General features: G+C 33.5%; 2 protein-coding genes across 5 annotated transcripts; both read right to left on the reverse strand.

The window, feature by feature from the left end:
• LOC132699516 (putative inorganic phosphate cotransporter) lies at positions 1-7,934 on the reverse strand. Its single transcript, XM_060666277.1, has 8 exons — positions 7,720-7,934; positions 7,150-7,283; positions 5,935-6,247; positions 5,659-5,879; positions 3,767-3,916; positions 3,180-3,312; positions 493-737; positions 1-438 (listed from the first exon to the last, which is right to left on the reverse strand). The coding sequence occupies exons 1-8, from the start codon at positions 7,823-7,825 to the stop codon at positions 265-267; spliced, it is 1,476 nt and encodes a 491-aa protein (XP_060522260.1). The 5' UTR covers positions 7,826-7,934; the 3' UTR covers positions 1-264.
• Positions 7,935-8,412: 478 nt separating this feature from the next.
• LOC132699899 (putative inorganic phosphate cotransporter) lies at positions 8,413-19,504 on the reverse strand. 4 transcript variants are annotated; one of them, XM_060666876.1, is made up of 10 exons: positions 15,787-15,855; positions 14,694-14,838; positions 11,694-11,833; positions 10,477-10,792; positions 10,141-10,361; positions 9,928-10,077; positions 9,735-9,867; positions 9,284-9,528; positions 9,102-9,225; positions 8,413-9,039 (listed from the first exon to the last, which is right to left on the reverse strand). In XM_060666876.1, exons 2-10 carry the CDS (start codon positions 14,803-14,805, stop codon positions 9,017-9,019), a joined length of 1,464 nt encoding a protein of 487 aa, XP_060522859.1. In that variant the 5' UTR covers positions 14,806-14,838; positions 15,787-15,855; the 3' UTR covers positions 8,413-9,016. The 4 variants fall into 4 exon arrangements, with proteins under 4 accessions (XP_060522859.1, XP_060522860.1, XP_060522861.1 ...); XM_060666877.1 differs by lacking the exons at positions 14,694-14,838; positions 15,787-15,855 and adding an exon at positions 19,214-19,504; XM_060666878.1 differs by lacking the exons at positions 14,694-14,838; positions 15,787-15,855 and adding an exon at positions 11,915-12,357.
• Positions 19,505-21,168: the final 1,664 nt, after the last annotated feature.

A 21,168-nucleotide genomic window follows, 5' to 3' on the forward strand; every position in this document is an offset into this window, starting at 1 on the left:
GGAGAACTTGACTAATATTATCCAAAAAATCAAAAAGTAGGTAGTTACTTGTGGCATTGGTCCACAAGAAGGATTGCTACAACACAAGATTGTTCATTTGGTCATCCTTTTCAGTACTTTCCTTTTCTTTATTTAAGGATTTTCAGGTTTCAGTTTCCAATCTAAGTTGATGAATCAGCTATGGCAATATTAAAGGCAAGGTTGTAGTAAAAATAATTTATTATCACGTTTGAAGACAAAGCAAGTAACGGTCAGATCTTCTCACTAATTCGAAGTTAAACTTATTATAGACCCTTTCTTTAGCCTCTCTATGATAGGATCTTTTGGACCGTCCCACAACTGTCGTTCGCCTGAAGCGAATATTCCATACATGGTCGCAGAAACGACATACGTGCCGGCTGAAATTAGGAATACCGTCCTCCATTGAGCCAGGTTGCTCTAAAAAAATCCAAATTGCAATACAATTAGGTGGAAGATGGTACACTGGTTTACTTGATCCGTCACCACAAATTGTACTAAGATTGGGGAGAGAATGGCGATTCCTTGACCGACCATATTAGTGAAACCCATCATGATTCCAGAGAATCGCGGCGACAAGTCCATCAGATTTACCACGGCACCATTTTGAAGCGATCCCATGAATATATTAATGAATACCAGCAGAATTACTGATATATAGGCGTGGTCCGCCGTCACGAAACTCATACCTACTAGACACAAGGCGATTCCGTAACAACCTAAAGCCAAAACCAAGAACTTTTTCAATGTATAATAATAATAATAATAATAATAAATAATAATAAGTAGATTCTTCTGTTCTGTCAATGTGGTTGAATGAATTAAACGCTACGTTAGGCGCAAGAGGGGTAAAATCAGAAGAATAGAAGGGAATGAAAATAGTTTTTGTTGTTTTTTAAAGAGTAAATATGTAATGCTTTCCTCATAGTTATTAAATGTGAACATCACAGTAGCTGTAACCTAACCAAAGGATTGTAAAATTGGAAAAAGAAAAAAAACGTTCTGTTCTGTTGTCGGTGGAGATGGATGGCGTTTAAGTTAACTTTGTTTCGCAGTGTTGAATATAAAATATATGTAAAACTGATATGTATAATATCGAATAATTTAAGGAGTGATTTTATATTTCTGACGGGGGATGGTTAATTGTACCACATTTGCGGACAATTTTAATGAAAATTTTGATTACTTATTCTTATTAGAACAAAAGCATTGACTGCATTTGGATTGGAAAGGAAACCATTCAAATATAATTAACAGATCATAAAATAAGCATCACAAAATATTATTTTAAATATTTAAATTACCATTTAAACAAATTATACATTTAAAACAAAGAGGCGATCATTATGAATTTTAAGGATAGTCCATTTTCTCTCTTAACACTATCCTTAGTCTATAAAGTTCAATTTCTTAATTTCAGGCACATAAAATATTAATGTAACAGGGTTTCTTATACCCGTAAAACAAAATATTTTTATTGCAATTTAATTTGCTTTGAATTAATAATATCTTATTTAAAATAAAACGAACAGGTTTTTTTCAATCCTACTATTACTAAGGTTTTAGTAATAAAATGGAAGTAAATTATAAAGAATATTTTATTGTGATTTTTCACCCCTTCTTGATTGCACTATTTTGTACTGCTTAATTTTATACAGACCTTATATGATATATACATACTATATTGCGTGTTTGCTTATCGCCAATTAAAAAAAAACTATTTTTAAAACCAACAAGAAAATGTTTACAAAAACTTGGAGATACTGAAAATGCAAATAGCGGTCACTTCCTAACAAGAGAAGTGGACTACTGAGAAGGTGCCGACGACGCTAATGGCGTTGTTCCATTGGCTGCTAAAAGTCACATGACAGCAGACCCTCTTTTCTTTTTACAATGTTAAATAAATCTTTCAGAAGTAACAACCGACAGCCCTTAAAATATAAACGTTCAAGTTTGACTAATGCTGTCATCTTATTGTTATAAGAGAACGTCAGTTGTAGTCAGCAAGTAATCAATTTTTTTAAACATAACTCCGTTTAAAGCAATACATTAAATATAGGAAAAAAGAAAATCCATGATGCTTCGAAGTGACTAAATTAATAATTTATAAACAAATAAATACAAAATATTTTCAAAAGTACCTAAAATGTTATATCTTGATTAGTTAAATTGTCAACAATTGATTTATTACAAGGTGATTTCTTGTGCATTTCAAAACCCATTTTTTTCTGAGTGTACAGTTATGAGGATCAATTTAAGTATTTGTTTATTACAATATGCATATTAGTCGTAGTTATTTCTGTAGTCCTTTAGCCTTTTCAAGCAAATGAAAGAAAAAATTATAAATAAAACGTATATGTCTAAATAAATTAAATGTGAATGTGTGAATGTGCATGTGAATCAGTAATGTCATAAAATGATATCTTTAAACTAAAAATAATCTGTACGGACATATGCTAAAATTAGTTACTATAACATGCTAGAAAACATTTCTTTTTTTATTTGAGATATCAACCTACATTATAAATATAGAACGACTGTTTAGTACATTTTGGCTCAGATGCATTGCTAAAACATGCACAACGTCTAGATCCACCATAAACCGGCATGTGGTGGACGTTGCTTATTCCTATTTCATCAGGGAGATACGCTTTATATCTATTGTCTTTAGAATTTTTTTACCGTGCGTTTTTTGTAGAAATTATTCTCAGTCGAAAAAAATTTATTCACAGTGACACCAAGTGACTAGCCAAAATAGCCTATGTCACTATTTCCGAGATTTCTTATCTGGGCAATTTTAATTTTTAGGCAACTACAAGACTGGCCCAAGTAGAGTCAATCGGACAAAAACATTTTTTATCTTTTTCCCATAATTATAACAGTCCAAATAAATAAAATAACATATTACTTACCGAATGTTTCAACACAACAAATGAAAAAATACCACAAATTGTAGTGAGGCTGTAATATTGCGTGTTATCCAGCGTGTTATTGTTGTTAGTAGAGTTATTCGAAAACTGATGGCACCAAAATAAGTATCGATTAACGTTAAAAACCCCTATGATACAAGCTTATCAGTGGGATCACTATGCTTGAAAGCGTTAAACTACTTCTTGTTCTGTTGCCCAATATAAACAGGAGTATTTCTTGTAATTTCTTACCGCCTAGTTGGAGTACTCTTCTTGTGTTAACCCTTGATAGTATCCTTTTGTTCATTAAATAGTCCGATAGGACGCCACAGAGGAAAACGCTCGCCATGCATCCGATTGTTGGCAAGGCGTTAGTTAATCCGCTCTAAAACAAATGAAAATAAAGAATTTGGAAACAATCATGGCGTTAATTTCTGAATGTACTTTTGGGACTCTCGATGATAATATTGCACAGAAAATTACCTTGTAAAACCTGTTTAACAAATTCTTTTGTCTCTGTATTTGCCACTCTGTGCAACTTTTCTCATTGTGTCCGTATATTTGTTTCATTCGCTTGAATCGAAGCAGTTTTTTAAGAAAATATGCACGAGGTAGTCCGTTTTCAGTGTTCACGTTATATGAAAGTTGCGATTTTTATTGATTTCAAGGATAGGCTGGGAACGTATTGAAATTTTCTGTTAAATTTCTCATAAAGAATTAAAAAAGTCGCATTTCGCAGTAATTCGTAAGAATTCCTTTAAATTTCCTTCATAGTTCATTTACCATTCGGGATATCTCAATGATGAGTTCATAGGCTCTAATAACAAATAATTGCTTACCGATTCAATATCAAACTTCATCGCGTATCTCAAATACGTGGGTGTCTCTGTCATTGCCAATGCATAACCCCAAGCGGTTCCAGTGTACGCTAAAACGACCGCGTAGAAATGGATGTTGGTGAAAATTTTCAACCAAGGAGTTGGAATTTTCTAAAATCATTGCCAGAAAAACACAACTATCACCTCTGTTCGTGTATGACTGATAGAAGCTATTTTATGCTATGTCCAAAACTAAATAGGTTGTACGTCATTCAAATGTAAGGTCTTCTACGCATTTGAGTCCAAAAACTTTGCAAATTGCAAAGTAGTGGGTTTTAATCAGCTCTTAACAACACACACAATACTTTTATCCAATTCCTGTTAAGCTGCTAAATAAATAAAGGACACATATATATTTATATTTTGGTTAATTTAAATTATGACTTCAAGTTATGCTGATAATTAAATAAAAGAAGCATATATTTACTTATGTTTTACTTAATATAATTTATGACTTCAATTAAAAATGGTTTATTGTGCATTCCAATTCTTCACACTGCCTTTCTTCAGCATAGGTTATGGTTATGGCATCAATTAATAATGCCTGATACATAAATAAAATAAGAAAAAACATGAATGTATATTTTCATATTCATATACTGTGTTATTCATCTAATAACACAACCTATTGTTAAAAAGGAATAGATTTTCACATTTTCGTCATAACTTGGCAACAGGGCTGGTTTCCTGGATGATTACTTGCGACGGATTTAATTTTGGATGATGCATAAAGTCCACCGAACGATATACCGTTTTTCAACCTTTTTGTGGTTTTGACTTCGATTAAGAGCCGCCTGTCAGACGGAAGCCAGGACCGTATTTAAGATGTTAGCCGACAAGAAGTGTATTTTAAGAGTATGGAAACTTTCTGTGATTAAACTGATATATTAATTTATATTAGTGTGCTTTTTATCAATCTTCCTAAAACAGTGCCAACTTGAGGTAGCTCAATTTCAAGTTGAATTTGTCCATTAGACTGGTTGATCTTCTATATTAAAAATATTTTCTTAGGAAAGCAATACTAAATCTTATGTAGATAATTGGTTTATAATGGATGTTTTCCCAGTTTGCTTTTGGGTGATTTGTGGGGCTTGGTGAAATCGAGTATGCTGTCACTTTTATGAAATATTATTTTCTTAGCTGCCGAAGCTTTGAAGCTACTTTTAATAAGTCTTGTGTTTGTAATTAGTAATTACCAACTTACTGTTATTCAATTGTTTCTAAAGACCCAGTGTGCCATTTTTAAAAATACTAACAATATTCAATTTAGTTAGTCATGTTGTGATGTCCAGCGACGAAAAAGTTGAGATTGTGGTCGAGGACGTAATAATCATTGATGATGAATTGATATAGGGATAGCTGAAACCCAGTTTAAGAAGAAACAACTAAACCTCGCCAAAATTTAGTTCTGGGGCAATAGAATTAATTAGAAGTGAAGTTGAAAAAATATCTGCTTCTAGTTGGAAAAAATGTTATGTTATTACCAAAATTAATTATTAATGTGGGGGACGAGTCCACGGACGATAGTGATTATGTTGATGCAGAATAACTTTTTTTTTATAACATTATTTTATAGCTAAATTTACTACTTCATTTATGTTTGTAATGAATATTTTAAAGTAAGAACTAATAATAATCGAGCACTCTCGTGACACTCTACACAAATCCGTCAGCTTCAGCTTTGTATGTACGAAGTCCCGACGAACGTCATTGTTGAATTGCGACTCTATTTATTGAAAGTTACAAAGAAAAACTCAACCGAGGTAGGCTTGCGGTTAGAACTTCATAATAATTTAACAAAGCTAAATACCGGATTATTTCGTAAAAACGGTATATCGTCGACCGAACTATACCTGTGTCTGTTTATACTGCCCCAAGGATACTTCTATATATTTCTTTTCCTCGAATGTGATATTCGGGTACTCGCTGGGACTACTGTGTGCGAATATTAACCAAACAACGCACCAAACCGCCCCCATACCGCCGAATACGTAAAAATATATGGGCCACCCCACAGCGGACGAAGCTGTATATCCAATTAAAATCGACGCTATTATAGTACCCAATGATACTCCTAAAATTCAGCAATAAAGTTTTATTAAATACATTAACAAGTATTTGCGCCTTACCCGCGTAAACTATGGCAGCCAAAAAAGTTCTTTCTTCAGCTGGTGCCCACCTACCCAACAAATTATGTGCAGATGGGAACAGGAATGACTGGGTCAGTCCTTGTATGATTCTGCAGATTATAACACCTGCAGATCCTAACCAGTCAGCTGCAAACGGTATCATTGTGAACGCCACCGTGTTTAAGAAAAATGTGACTGCTAGGAAATATTTTGAGCCGTATTTCTTCCCCAGGTATCCCGCTAGCACTTGGAACCACAGGTAACCCCACAAGAAAGACGACAGTATCACGCTGGTGTTGTTCCAGTCGTAAATCTGATCAACATATTTTTCAATTAAGACACTTCTACGGGACACAAAATCAGATGCTCACTTAATGAAAATAAGCTGCTTCAAACAGGTAAGTAGTTTAAACAATCTGTGAATAACTTTATAAATTCAAAAAAATAGAAAACAGAAACAACAATTTGACGTAAATTAGGGAAAAAATAAAAATCTGACAACGCTGTAAATAGGAAGTAAGTAGAGTTACAACTATGAAAATTATTGTAAAATGGTTCCTGGTTTCCTGGTTTCCATTACTAACGTATTTTAAATAATAACGTAAGTTAATGGTATGTAGTGCATGGGCTTCTTTTGTAAAATAATTACAAACAGCATATGTTTTTATATATTATTTGCTTTTATGTTTTTATTAGATTAGAAGTCGCCAAATTAAGGAAATGCTAAATTTTGAGATTCTACGTAGTAGATCCGATCTGTTCGATAAGATAAGTAAATGGAAAATATACAGGGGGTGCATTAAAATGTCAAATTTTGAAAAATGCTCTCTATGTCGAAAACGCAAGGGAAATTTTATTTGTGCTATTTTTAGTTTAGTTTCACCGAGTTTTCTACCTCAAAAGATAAATTAAATACTTTTTAATTTATTTTCCAGCGGCGTAGTCAAATTAGAAAAAATGCTTTATTTTCGCTTTTCTCTTTTTGGACAAGTAAAAATTGAGTTTTATGATAATAATATGATTTTTTTGTATAAGTATACAAGTGCTACCAATAACGTATTTTTTGTATAGAAAAAAATAATATACTGGAATTATTAGCATCGACAAATTACAGACTTTAAGAATAAAGCTTCAAACGTCGTTTAGGAATTTTAAAATTAAAAATTCAAATATTTCAAAATGTATTTAAATAAAATAGCTAGCTAATTAGTTTACCTTCGCGCCCGAGGTGGTTGTGTTGTCGGTCATAGCAACAATAGCTACTGAAAAGCCGGTTCTCATTCCAAATCCAATTGTCATACCAATGGCGATTAGCAAAGTCATGACATGTCTTGCTCCGATTCGTGGGCCTAAAACGGAATGGAGGAATGTGTAGCTAAAAATGGCACATTTCTTCTTATTCTTATTACTGGAACGTTTGAAACGAATGAAAATAAAAAACGCAATTAATAATCGAATTTGTAGTTTAATGACATTTTAATAATTTTTATTTTTAGTTTTAAGATTCGTTCATATTGAGGCACTATGACATATATATTCTGAAGAAAATAGACAGTAACAACTTGAGAATCGACTTTTTGCGTTGGTGCATAAAATTTAAAGCTTAAGTTTAAAAAAAAAATTGTTGAATGAATCCAAAAGTAGTAGGAGAAAGCAAAATTTAAGTTTTCTAATTTTATGAGATCACTTCAAATGGTTTCAAATGTATTTGTATTTTTTTTTTCGAAATAATATTTGCTGTAATTTTTCCTAGGATCTTAGAGAAAGAGAAATAGTTTTGTTTACCTTTACTTTCGTGATAATGGACGCTTGCATGTCTAACTCTTTGAGATCCGTGTTCCTGTGGTTGTATTTTGTCAGACATTTTCTTTCTACAGTCTTTTTCGGCCATATAATATATTATTAGCTTCTTAACACATCAGCTCTCTGTCGAATGAATCCATTCGAAAGATTCCCAACTGCGTTATCGATCAATTTATAAGTGTCCGCTGATAATTTCGTTACTTAGTAGACATTAATTATTAATTTGTGTTACTCTTCGCCATTTATACAACGATGAGTATGTAATCGTCGAGTGTACTTTTAGATAAACGAAAAACGAACGGATTTATAATGTAAATCGAGCACAATGCAAATTTCCTTATTCCTTCCTTTCCGTATTCCTTAAAGAGTTATTTTATACCAAATGAAAGTTCGTAAATGGCAACTATTTTCTTAGGAATTATTTACTATTTTCTTACTACACTACTACACTTGGAATTTTAAATTAATGCTTAGTAAATTAATAATACAGATGAGGTAAAACTGAATAATCACACGCATTAGCAAGAGTATCATAGTATTCCAAAACCAATCAAAATTTGGCAAGTAGCATAGCAAATGATCTGACGAATATAATTTGCATCTTGAAAGCCGTTTGAAGATTGTCGGATTGATAATATTATGTAATCGCTACAATCGACAGGATAAATAATAAGATTTTGATTCGAGAACATTGTTTTATTAAGTATATGCCATTGGAAATTTCGTTGAATATTTTAACAGTAACTAATATTTAATAGTTGAACAATTGCATCATAGAAACAGATCCGAATTCGAATATAGCATGGCAACAATTATTTTGCTCAGGATTTCCTCCATGCTGGTAAAGCAAACAAATATATTTTCTACGACTTCCAAATCATCATCTGTTTCTCAAATATTTATCTACAGTCGCTTATATAGATTGGTTATTACAAAATAATTGGTGACTTTTTTCTCAAAAATGGGCCACCATAAATGACAAGTGTTTCGTGTAAACTGTGTATATTTCTGCTATATACATTATTATTAATAAAAAGGCAAATAAGCGTTGTTTATTATAAATATTTCAAAAAAATAGCCTCACAAAAACATTGTTTTCGTGATTTAGTTACATTGAAAAAGTAGTCTATCCCCACACGGTGGAGTTGGCGACATACTGCTGAGAAAAACACTCAGCCTAGGAGTTATTCTTAACAGAAAACCCAATTTAACTTCGATGGTAGTTTTGGGAATGTATTATCACAGTGAGTTTATATTCGACCACTTGCTGACCCGAAGACTAAGGAGATTTTGCACCTTTCTCTAGAAAAATATGCACTGTTAGGTTATTGTTGATTTCCAAAAACTCTCTAATCGAGCGGTACCTTCTTTGGGGTCTTCGTTCCAAGTTTGTATGTCTCCGGAACCAAATATTATAAATACTATATCGGCTATCACGTAGACACCCGAAGTCACGAAGAATATTATCTTCCATTGATCTGGATCAGTCTGAAAAGAGCCCCTTTTAGTATCCTCAATGCGGAATGAATTCTTTGTATATCCAGACCTCGTCGGTGACTAGAAACTGGACAAGCAAGGGGGCCAATATGCCGGATATATTGGATAGCCCGTTGCTGATGCCCATAAGCGTGCTCGCGTGGTTAGGAGAGAGATCAACATGGTTGACGTTGTATCCGCAGTAAACTCCCGAATTGAATCCCACTGCGATTACCAGAAACGCCACTGCTCTCTTGGGCTGGTCCGTAGGGGTATAGCCCAAGAAGATCAATGCTATTGCGGGTATTACCAAACCTAGGAAGCAAAACTAAACCTGTCCATTTGCGAATTCTTATTGGTACTATTTGTGAAGCAGAAAGAGGAAGAAAGAACAGTGGAGGAATAAATGATGAAGACCACACTAGTTGTGTTTCTATTCATTAATTTCCCACCTATTGCTTGCACCCCTCTCAAAATATCTATTTTTAGAAAATACTCTGTCTGGGAGTGATATTCTTTACCTATTGTATTGAACAACTTCCTCGTAGCCCCTCTACTCAGAAGTCCTCTGTTCACCAGCCAATCTGACGCAAAACACATGATGAAACTCAAAATCCACAGTACAAAGTACGGTAGGGCGGACAATATGCTATTCTAGAACGCGGCATTAGTAAATCATTTTGTTTCCAATCGCCATACCGTGCAAAAGCTTACCGATTTGATGTCAAAACTCATAACGTGACTCATATAGTTTGGAATCTCTGTCATTAGGGTCCAAAAGCCCAAATTTTGTCCCGTCTGAGTTATAACTATCGCCCAGACTGGAGCGGATTTCAAAATTGCTTTCCACGGAGTCTTGTGTCTCTGGAAATTGGTAAACCTGGTTAAAACCACCTGAATAATTAAAACAGCTTTTAAATGTATCACCGGTTTTTCATCAGCGTGTCCCAAACTGTTTTCGATGTAAAACTTTTCGGCGTCGCTTATATTTGGATGAACGGCTGGACTATTCGCACTGAAAATGAAGCTGAGGACGCACCAAACCAATCCTGCGACGCCGTAGATATAGAACACCCAGGGCCAACCTAGACTACTGGCGGATATCGCTCCGGAAACTAACATGGAAATCACGGTACCCAATGGACCAGCTAGATCACAAAAATGGCGTTAACTGTTAGTTTTTAAATGCAATGTTACACATTTTTCTTAAATAACTCGAGTTTATAAGAAATTCAAAAATCTTTCCTTAATAGTATTTGTTACCTGCATATATAATGGTACCCATTCGAGATCTCTCGTCGGGAGGCACCCACTGACTGATGACGTGGTGAACCGATGGAAAGAAGAATCCCTGACTGAAACCTTGAATGACCCTTCCGGCCATGACTCCTTTGGAGCCCATCAGCTCGGCCATAGATGGGATTAAAATGCTCATTAGAGAACATAGCCCCATAGAACCTATTAAAAACCATTTTGGGCCGTACTGGCCGGCTAGCCATCCGGCGAATATTTGCGGGATGACGTAGCCCCAGAAAAATGCTGACAGTACTACGCTTTTGTCCGTCCATTCTGGATAAGTCTGCAATGAAAACACAATAGATTATAATTAGTAGCAAATATAATATGATAAAAAATGCGTTCCAAATGACACAAATATATATGGCGTAACCTACGGGCTCTGTTAATTTAGAGTAATATGGGGTTTAAAAATTTGAGGAAGTTGAGGACAAAGAATCCGAGCTGTGTAGAAGATATATGAAAGAAACTCATTTTTCAAAAATTGTTTCTTTTTTTTGTTTTATTTATCAATGATCAATTAAAATTGCCTGCAGTAGCCTTATAGGATACCAAAATAAATTTAATTCTTATTTAAGAAAATCAAATTAACGTTGTATATTTTGAAAATTTTAAATCTTTAACTTCGAATGGAATTTATTTGATGTTTTTATTTCCGGAATTCCGATATTGATAAAATATATAATATAGAACAATAGAAAGACGACTTTAGTGAATGAAATTAATGTGACAGAGGAGTTGCTTAAGGATGCTTCATTAGAATAAAAAATGTAATGTTAATAATACTAAGTTTATTGTTCAATAATAATTTATATGGTAATAAATAATAGGAAATAATGATTTTCACATCGTTTATCATTAAATTGTATATCACGTTGATATAGGTATTTTGCATGACATATTGCAATTAAGAAAAAAACTGGATATGTTGATAATATGATATTGACGTGAAACGCGCGTGTAATAGATTGGCCAAAGTTTTGCTAATTTGCTTATTATTATTTATTTAAATAAAGATGGAAGTTTTTTACAATTTTTCGATGGCCAAACAACAAAATAGATATTATGCGTCAACCGAAACAATTTCCAGTCACGCATTTACCAATACTAACCAATAATCTGTTTAATAATTTTCAATAGTAACCTCAAATCCGTTCCAACATCGAATTTCAACTTCAACTTACCCGCACATTAGGGTTGCTACTTGCAAACGGATCCGTCATGGCCACTATGGCCACGGATAGTGTTACCCGTACTCCATACGCAAGGAACACCAATAAGCTGTTGAGAAATGCTTGGCAGTGGCGGACCCCAAGCGTCGGTACTGAAAATAAATAACAATTATTTAATTCAGCCTTTAGATGCAAATAAATAACACTGGGATGTTTTCTCTGTAGCACCTTACAGGTATCTCCGAGGGGTTTGTAACGTATATAAGCTCTTCTAAACATGCTCAATTGATCTTCCGATACGTTGTTGAACACACGGAACCCCAAACCTCACGAAATATTAAATATTTTCCCCGATTTAAGTTAAACATATTGTGCTTACGCGGCAAGCGTTTAATGAGTTTGTGGGCGCGATAAGGTTAGGTACACAATTACTGTCTATATCGCGTAAAATTTTCTATCGAGATTTGGTATTGCTCGCGGTGAAAGTTTGTTTCGTACAACGCGCCGTCGGTATATTGTACACAAATTATTAACGCACGCTATAGTCGTATGTAGCGAGAGGTCAAATATACCTTTTTTTAATGCATTAGATGTATTTCTCGTGGCACGAACGTATGGCAATCCAGGAATGTGATTGGAAACTTCCAATCATTTTTTTTAGAAATCACGGAATATGAAAACTTTAATATTTAAATGAAAATTTAATTTAATTAATTTTTTAGGGCTTATCTGTGTACACTAAATTGACACAAGCAGTGCCACTAAATATCACTGCAATTGCCAATGCAATGAATTCAGAAATATTAAAGTTCATCATCACATCATTACTTTTTTGCAATGTACTGATGTCCCAAAAAATTGAAAAAGATATACCTACATTCTGGAACATGTTGGGGATATCATAAGTCGCAATCAAATCCGAACAAATCTTTAGTCAAATTTGAAGACGAATTGACATAAGAATACAGTCTATCAATTTGAATAATATGGTAAAAAAATAAACAAACAAAACAAGGTAGGATCTAATAAATTTTTGAGCTGAGCTCGTATACTTATTCTGCACTATTTTCAAAGAGCTGTCTGTACGGGCTATATCATGGTGTAAAAGAAATTGGCTACTGAATTTACCCAATCTTAATTAAAAGAGGAACTCCATTTTCAGTTTTTTGCGAATGCCGGAAACACCCTGTATATTTTTTAAAATTAGCGAAGAATTAAGGTTTATAGCACTGAATCCTTGGCTCATAATCATCATTTTCTTCAAGGCCCTGTATCTCAAAAACTGAAAGTCTTGAAGGTAAATGACCAACAAAACTGTCGAAAATGTGGCACTCTGTACACTCGACAATACTTCACAAGTCGACCTTGGTTTGACTATTATACTAATAATAATGTATGTTTCAATTTTTGTTGGTATATGTGAACTTCTATCAAGTTTAAACTATATAATTTGATAAAATCGATATAGAGTGCCCAAAAACGATTGAAATTTCCTCAATCTCTCCGTAAACTCGGGCCTAGAGGACCGTACACAAAAATTATATGGCCGGAAAACGCACGTGTTTGGACTACTGTCGAAAATTATTATCGGCAAATTGATTAGTCTACGTTTTTATTTTTATCAGATTCCGCTTATCAGATTCGTATAGTACTCGATGCACTATTCGGAGAGTGCCCTGATCTGCAAACCAATTAATAACTCTTGCGTTAATGATGCGGAACAATTAAAATATCTAAACATTATATCCAAAGGGATTGTAAAAGACACTTTCAAAAATACCCAAAAACAGGCAGCAATCGCCAACATAATGTGGTTTATATCATGGAGGGGATGGAAGTGGTTCCAGTCAAAGTACTTGTTTATTGGACAAGCCGCAATGGCTGTGTTCAAGAAAACTATATACTTAATACTATTGTTATTATTATTATTAACAAGTTGGTTAGTTGTGACATTCGCATTTAGACTGTCAATTTTGGCTGCAAGGTCAATGATCTTCACAATAACGAGGGCGATCGATCCCGTTGGACAAGTGGTGGGAAATTGAATTGTAGTTTCCGCGATAAACATTTTGACATACTCTCTGGACGGTACATAGAATCATACCCATTATTTTAATTGACCGCTAAGATTAGTACCAATTTGCCACGCGGTAAAACCATTGTATGTGGAATTTATTTTCTAAACGAGCGAACTGTTTAATTACTTGGATAAATTACGCAGCTTTAGAAATATATTTATTCTTTACAACTTCTTCTTCTGAGACATATCTTAAAATTTGTGTCAAATATTACGTTAGGATATACATGGACTATTAACAACAAATTTTTCGAAAAATAAAGTTAAGAAAACCGGATACCACCTTATCTATTTTATTTGCCATTAAAAATCTATTGGTTTTTAAGTCAACTACCCAAACAAGAATATATCTAAGGCTAACAAAAAATAATGATCTGTGTAGTAGTTTTTAAGCGACATAATGGCGAACTAATAGTGAAACTTCAGAACTGTATCAGAAAACCGTGCACAAATGTTATTTGAAAAGTTATTTTTGTTTGAATTTGTCAATAAGTCAAAAGGTATACCCCGAATATTATTCATGAATTATGAAAGTTAAGCAAAATTCAAAAAATAACACTCCAAGGGAATTTTTCCACTATAATGCCGCAACATTTCGTGAATAATCTTTGTATTTTATGTTTATATAAAAATGCAAATTTTTTGAATGTCCCCAATGATTTTTGCCCCAAGTTAGTAATTGTTCGAAGTATGTACTTTTTCTGAGTTAGATAAACAGATATATTTGTTTTGGCACTGATGGCCTTGTTCAAGATTCTCAATAATCGAAGGTTATCTACGTCTATCGTTCGTCTGAATTTTTATGCACTTTTATCACATTTTGAATCCTTCGATATTATACGAAATGACGTTAAATGGAGAATTTTGATAAAGTCTCCTGAATATCGATTGGGTGCAATAGTGGGAGACATGAATAGATGACAATGATTACGTACCTCTTAAAGTGATTTGGTTTTGTTCTTCTTTTCGTAATACCTGAGTGACATTTCCGGGGGCTACGCTGTGATAAACTACTTCTTCTCTGTAAAGCTTGTTGTTTTCTTCCATGTTTTACTTGGGCAATTGTACAATACTCGTTATCTGACAAAAGTGTTGTATTTCAGAATCACCTCGTTATTTATACTGAAGTTCTGAAGTGTATATTCGTCAAGATGAGGAAATTTTAGGCTACGATATCTGATATTGTTTTTTCAAGCAAGTTCGAATTTTTGGAATAGCTGCTAGTGGATACTATACTAATTAAAGTCATTTTTAATACGATGCAATTTTTGTAACAATAATCATAATAATTAAGCCAAGTTGCTCGTTATTGCGCCATGCACTATAATAAAGATATCTAGTGGTTGATAAAAATTTGGTTTCCTATCCGCCAGTGTGCTATATACAGTTCTCAATATATCCAATATCGATTGTAACCATATTGATACTGCAGGCCCTGCAACTGCAACTGTGCAACTGTGCCTAATGCAACTATGAAAACCATTTTCGCGGTTAGAAAGAAAATGGTGCAAAGTACAGGTTAGTAGGAGAAATGAGGAGGTATAACCTTCTCTACGCATGCGGCGCCTCAATTTTTAAAGTAGTAGAAGCAGTATATTATCTATTAGCTATATAGTTGTAACTATACCATGCCGTAGTCTGCCTTTAAAAATATTTCCCACCACTAGGTGCCAAATTATCTGATGATATTATATTTAACAACTGAAAAAAAATAACTAAACCGATATTTATAAAATTAATATGCTGAACATAAAAATTCTGTGATCCTACTATATTAGAAAGCCAACAAAAGGACCAGTTTAGTGCTTATATCAAATTATTTTTAGCACTTGAAAAAAAAAAGAATAGTCAATACATTGGTTCAGTAATTTTCTGATAACATTTTATGTAAGGAAACTTTAATCCTTTTTGCAAAATTGTCAGCACTGCACTTGCGAGGAGAACTCGAAAAATTTACAGGAGTGCATTGGCTAGCGCAACCTTTACCCGAAAACAGAAGTAGATAACAGCTCGCATTGTTTACTTTACCACTAATTATCTCGAATCTGAAGTAAAAATTGGGGAGACTCTTAACCCGCAACCATACGACACGATACGGTACTGCCAATTTGCTACTTGAAAAGCTATTAAATCCGAACCGAATAGGTTCGTACGGGGTTATCTTGCCACTAATTTCACTCGTTAATCGTATTTTTCTTTGAACGACGATAAAGCATATCTAAACCACAGATAATCTGCAACTTTCGAATGCATGATTTTGCATTATGTCCATAAATTTTTTGCACAATTGATTCAAGACAATAAATTTAGACCAAGTCACCGTGTTGTTTATGACAGTTGTGAAACAATTAGTGCATTGATATTTATTGTTCTCCCGGGTATTCAAATAAAATTACCATGATTTCTCAAAAATTTTGTAATAAAAATTATTAAAAAATCTCAATTTCGAATGAAGATGCTGGATCCTTTCTTCTTTTGTTTAGTTTTTGTTAGCTGAACGCTAAATGTGCACTCCATTTGTTACAAAATCTGTTTTATTTTCTATCTTTACTATACTTCCATTTTAAATGGTATATTTCCATAAATTTGATTAGAAACTTATGTTTGTGATTAACGCAAAATTGTTCATGTGGGGTATTTTAATTGAATCAAACAAATATTGTAAAAGTCGTATAATAAATAATAAAAAATTAAGATCCCTTACGACAGTAAAATTTTTCATTGTTATGGAACTCGTTAACTATAGAAACAAAAACTACACTATTTTGATAAATTTTAATATGTTTTTATTTCAAAAACAATCAAATCTAATTTTTATTTCATGTTCCTAAATCATGTATATTCAATTTCCGCAACATGCCACAAAGTAGTTTTTCACCAAGAACTTAAAATAACTATAAATAAAAACATTAGTAGATCGTAATAATGTATATATTTTCAACTATTTTACAGAAGATTTTACGTTTTACTAAATTAAGCCCTCTCGCTTCAGACCATAAAATACCCAACAGAAACCTTTTGAATAATTTCTGGGTATTTTTTGGGAGGAAAAGATTTTTATTGACTTTCTCATGACTTTCTCTGATACGCCGGGCGCTACATTTTATCGAATGTTATGGCTATATATTACAATTGTTTACATAACGTCAAATCGTTTTGTATTTGTGGAATAATACCACCGATACGGTTTATCTTAGTTATTAGTATAAGAAACCTGATAACGCACTACCCAGATCAAAAAATTTTACGCGGGCAGTCAAAAAACTTCTGCCGCTAAGTCGAATATTTTTAAACTTTAAAATTTGGCAACGCTGCAATGTTAATGGAGGAAATGACCGGATCGCATTCAAAAGTGTCCCGATGCAAATTCTAATTTTTCCAAATAAATTCGAAGGCTATTTTAATCGCAATTTGCGTAGTATAAATTTCAATTTCAAAAATGTAACTGTTAACTAGCTTAATTGGTCAATAGCCTGACATTTTCCATATTGTGTTTTACGCTTCAGCGCAGGTGTGCATTTTTTAAAATTTCAGAATGTTTGGTATGAATAAGGAGGAATAAAATATAACCAACAGATTTTAATGGCGGACTACGAAGATACTGCACACCAGTTACTTTCTTAACTAGTTAAGGCACGCCAATGGAAATGTCCAATTCCACTCTACAAAACGGCGAATCAATTTTTAACGCTATTTATTTACTTTCTTTTGTGAGCGAATTTGTTTCTTGATCACAATTTTCATCTTGTCTTACAGCTTTGTTTTAACTATCTTTTTTACATGCGTTTCCTAGTTACTTGTCACAAAGTTTCTATTTTTTTATACGCGACTCTGTAATTATAAATTCAAGAGATGTCTATTACAAAGACCTTAACCAAAACTTCCGTAAAATCGGCATCAAATAGCAGCGCCATGGCTGTATAGCCACCTTGAATATTTCATTTCGTTTTCGAATGACGCCAATAATAAAAATCAATTAAAGTTACGTTTCCTGGTTATCACTCGATCAATTTTTTTTTAACGAGGATATTTTAAAATATATAACAAATATTGATTTCAAATAAATCTCTGCAATCGTGTTAAGTGCATTAATTATGGTATTTTCCGTTTGAACAAATTTCATGATGTTCATTCACGCACAAAATTAATAACATCGCACGGCCGAATTGACGAATAATTGTCACTTCCTTACAACAAACGACAAATATTCAACTGGAAACATTATAAAAGAAATGTTTATAACAACGATTCTTTTTTTTTGAAATATCGAATGACCCAATGTTTTAAATAAAAGTTCAGCGAAAAAAGCTCACAACACTGTAAATTTTACATAATTAACAAATAGTATTCGAGATCCTTTCCCTAAACATATACGAAAGCCGCCCTAGCAAAAAAGTATATTATTATATAACAAAAAAACTTTGATATTTTCATACTATACAACTTTTATAAAAATATAAAAAATAATTACTTATAACAAAACTTCTGGATTCCTCTGCGTGTCGAAACTTTCAGTCAAGCTCTGAAGAAGCCAACAGGATTATTGGCAAAACGTCAGCAAGTTCGACTCAGGAGGAATCCAGAAGTTTTGTAAAGAGTATTACAGGAGCCTGTGGATGTTTCTTTGAAAAATAAAAAAAATAATTTTAAAAAGTCACCATTTTAATACAGCACAGTTAAAACTTTTTTAGAAACTTGTATTTTGCCCACAATATGAATAACCTTGTATATTTATTTGTTTGTTGATCAATGAGGATATTACAGGTTTGCACCCACTAATATTATACAAATATTGCTAACCATATCTAAAGTCTAAAGATTAATCTAGAAATATTGCTTATAACAAATTCTTATAACAATAAATTCATATATAAATAAATAAAATTAATTGAACTATGTTAGGAGGACAATTTTTAAAATATTTTTTTAATCTTATTTATGTCAACATTTTTAAAAGCCAAAAAATGAGAGAAGGTACGAAACCATTGAGGACTGCTTAATTTTTTAAAGAACGAAGTATGGAAATTAAGCATTATATAAACAACTCATTAATTTGCTAAACGCCTCGTTATCAATGTCGAAAATATGTTCTGCAATTCCCCTAACCTTCCAAACGTGCAGCTATGATCTCAAAATAATTTTAATATTGCTACTGAAGCTTATTAATCAGTTCAAAAGTTTGACTTATAAATTTAGTAAGAAAATGCAACATTAAAACTAATTAATTCACATTATTTAAAAATTACAATTATTTTCTTTTTAACTCGGTAACGCAGATCAATCCGAAAGTGACACCTTCAAAGAAAGACGTAGAGATAAAATTTTGTTTAAGAAGATTGAAGTTCTCCCTGTTCCGTTATAATTTCCCTAATTGTACCATGAAAGAAAAAAAAACAATCTATCGTGCCCCTTAGCAATTAAATCGAATGACAGAGATCGTTACGAGAATTTTTACCTTTCTGGGAATCTTCGTCCGGTTTGGTTTTTCCGGGCTCGGCGATTTCAAACTTCTCCACGTTCATTTTAAAAACACGCGCTTAAATCGAAGCAACTTTTAAAAGGTCGTTTAGAGAGATTATACCGTCGCTAAACTATTCAACTATTCCGAAAACGCGAACTAAATTACTCGGAAAACAATCCTTGCATTTTCCAAAACTCAAACAATCCTTATCGAACTGTATCGTGTTAATTGTACATTTTTCCCTGCCGGAAAAAATAACCGAGGTTACAACTCGTACCGAAGCACAATCAATCTCTGGCGCTTCAACCAAAACTGCAAGTGCTTTTATATGCCGCCATAAACGAACTAGGTGTAATTTTTATTGTTGGATTTTCTTTTTCGAAAAGCGGACGACAAAATGGACGCATCGCGATGCAGGCAAGTGCAGCGAAACTATTCGAAAAGAACGGGATGAAAATAGATTTTTCACTCGTATACGAGGGTGCGGTCAAAAGTTTTTGTAAAAATTCGACGCCAAACTGGTGCGTAGCGTTTGTTTTGGAAAAAACTGGTTATCTGCTTTCGCGTGTCAAAGATCGAGATCGTTGTAAATTACAAGTTCAAAAAGCCACATCGGTTTGAAATAAAACAATTCTTCTTAATACGCAATGGTATTTTTAAAGTACTGCAATATACGAAAAATATTGAATCATTTTTTTTTCATTTAACTCGAAACCTACATACTTGTTTCTTTTTGGTTAGTTTTGGTTGGTTAATTTTCTTTTAACTCTTCTTCTAGAAAAATGAATTAATAACCAACCGTTGTTCAGTAGGTGATAAGTCTGGTGATCTTGCGGGCGGCTTGTCAGACAAAGTTTCTGATAATGACCGTGCTATGTGGCATGTCATCGTCCTGCTGAATAATCGCATTTTGCAGTTGCTGAAGATAGAGCAACACGAGGTTATTCATGTTTAATGTTATTAATTAATATAGTGAGCGCACCTCCAATGAAACTTGGAATTGACGTCTTTCTCCATGCCTCAGGTCACTACAGAGTGACCCAACGAACTTTCATTGCTTGGCATTGATCTCGTTGTAAAATTCTTTCTTTTAATCTATTGCATATACGAGGTTAGCGCCAAAATTTCCCGGCCTGACATAGATGCAGCTCTAATATCACGATGAAACTTTGTCTTCTTCTAAATATATATCTTAGTAGGCTGCGAAAAAAAATTGAAGTCTTGGGTCAAATAGTTTTTTATTGACAGCATTTTTAGCAACTAAAATTATTAAAGAAAGGCTGGATGCTGTGTACGGCCAAAGTTCTCCTTCGTATTCTGTAGTGAAAGAGTGAGCAAAACGTTTTCGAATGGGGCAGGAGTCCCTTGAAGATGATTCAAGAACTGGTCGACCAGTGGAGGTCATAACGGAAGATATTGTTGGGATTGTGGAAGAGGTGGTATTGAGTGATCGACGTTTAATGGTCAAAGAAATCTCGGAAATTACTAGGTTTTCTGATACAAGTGTTCGTCGAATCCTGCATGATCATTTAGGTATGCATAAGGTTAGTGCAAGATGGATTCCTAAAAACTTTTTCGATATTCAAAAACAACACCGTGCCAAGTGTGCGCGGTCTTTTTTGGAACTCTGTGGGTCGGAACCGAAGCCTGTGATAGAAACTATTGTGACTGGAGATGAAACTATGGTGCTCTATTATGACCCTCTATCTAAGAATCAATGGAGTGGCGTCGTAAGGGTGAAGCACCTCCGAGAAAATTCAGAGTCTGCCAGTTAACAAAAAATGTGATGGCCACGATCTTTTGAGATGGAATTCTTTTGATAGATTTTAAAGAAGCTAATACCACTGTCAATGGTAAATATTACGCAACATAACTACATAAATTGCTAGACTGCATACGTCTAAAACTTCGAAGAAAACTGACCAGAGGCGTGCATCTTTTGCACGATA

Source organism: Cylas formicarius, unplaced genomic scaffold, assembly GCF_029955315.1.
Source record: "Cylas formicarius isolate icCylForm1 unplaced genomic scaffold, icCylForm1.1 PGA_scaffold_3__17_contigs__length_32017465, whole genome shotgun sequence".
In the NCBI taxonomy this organism is placed as follows: Eukaryota; Metazoa; Arthropoda; class Insecta; order Coleoptera; family Brentidae; genus Cylas; species Cylas formicarius.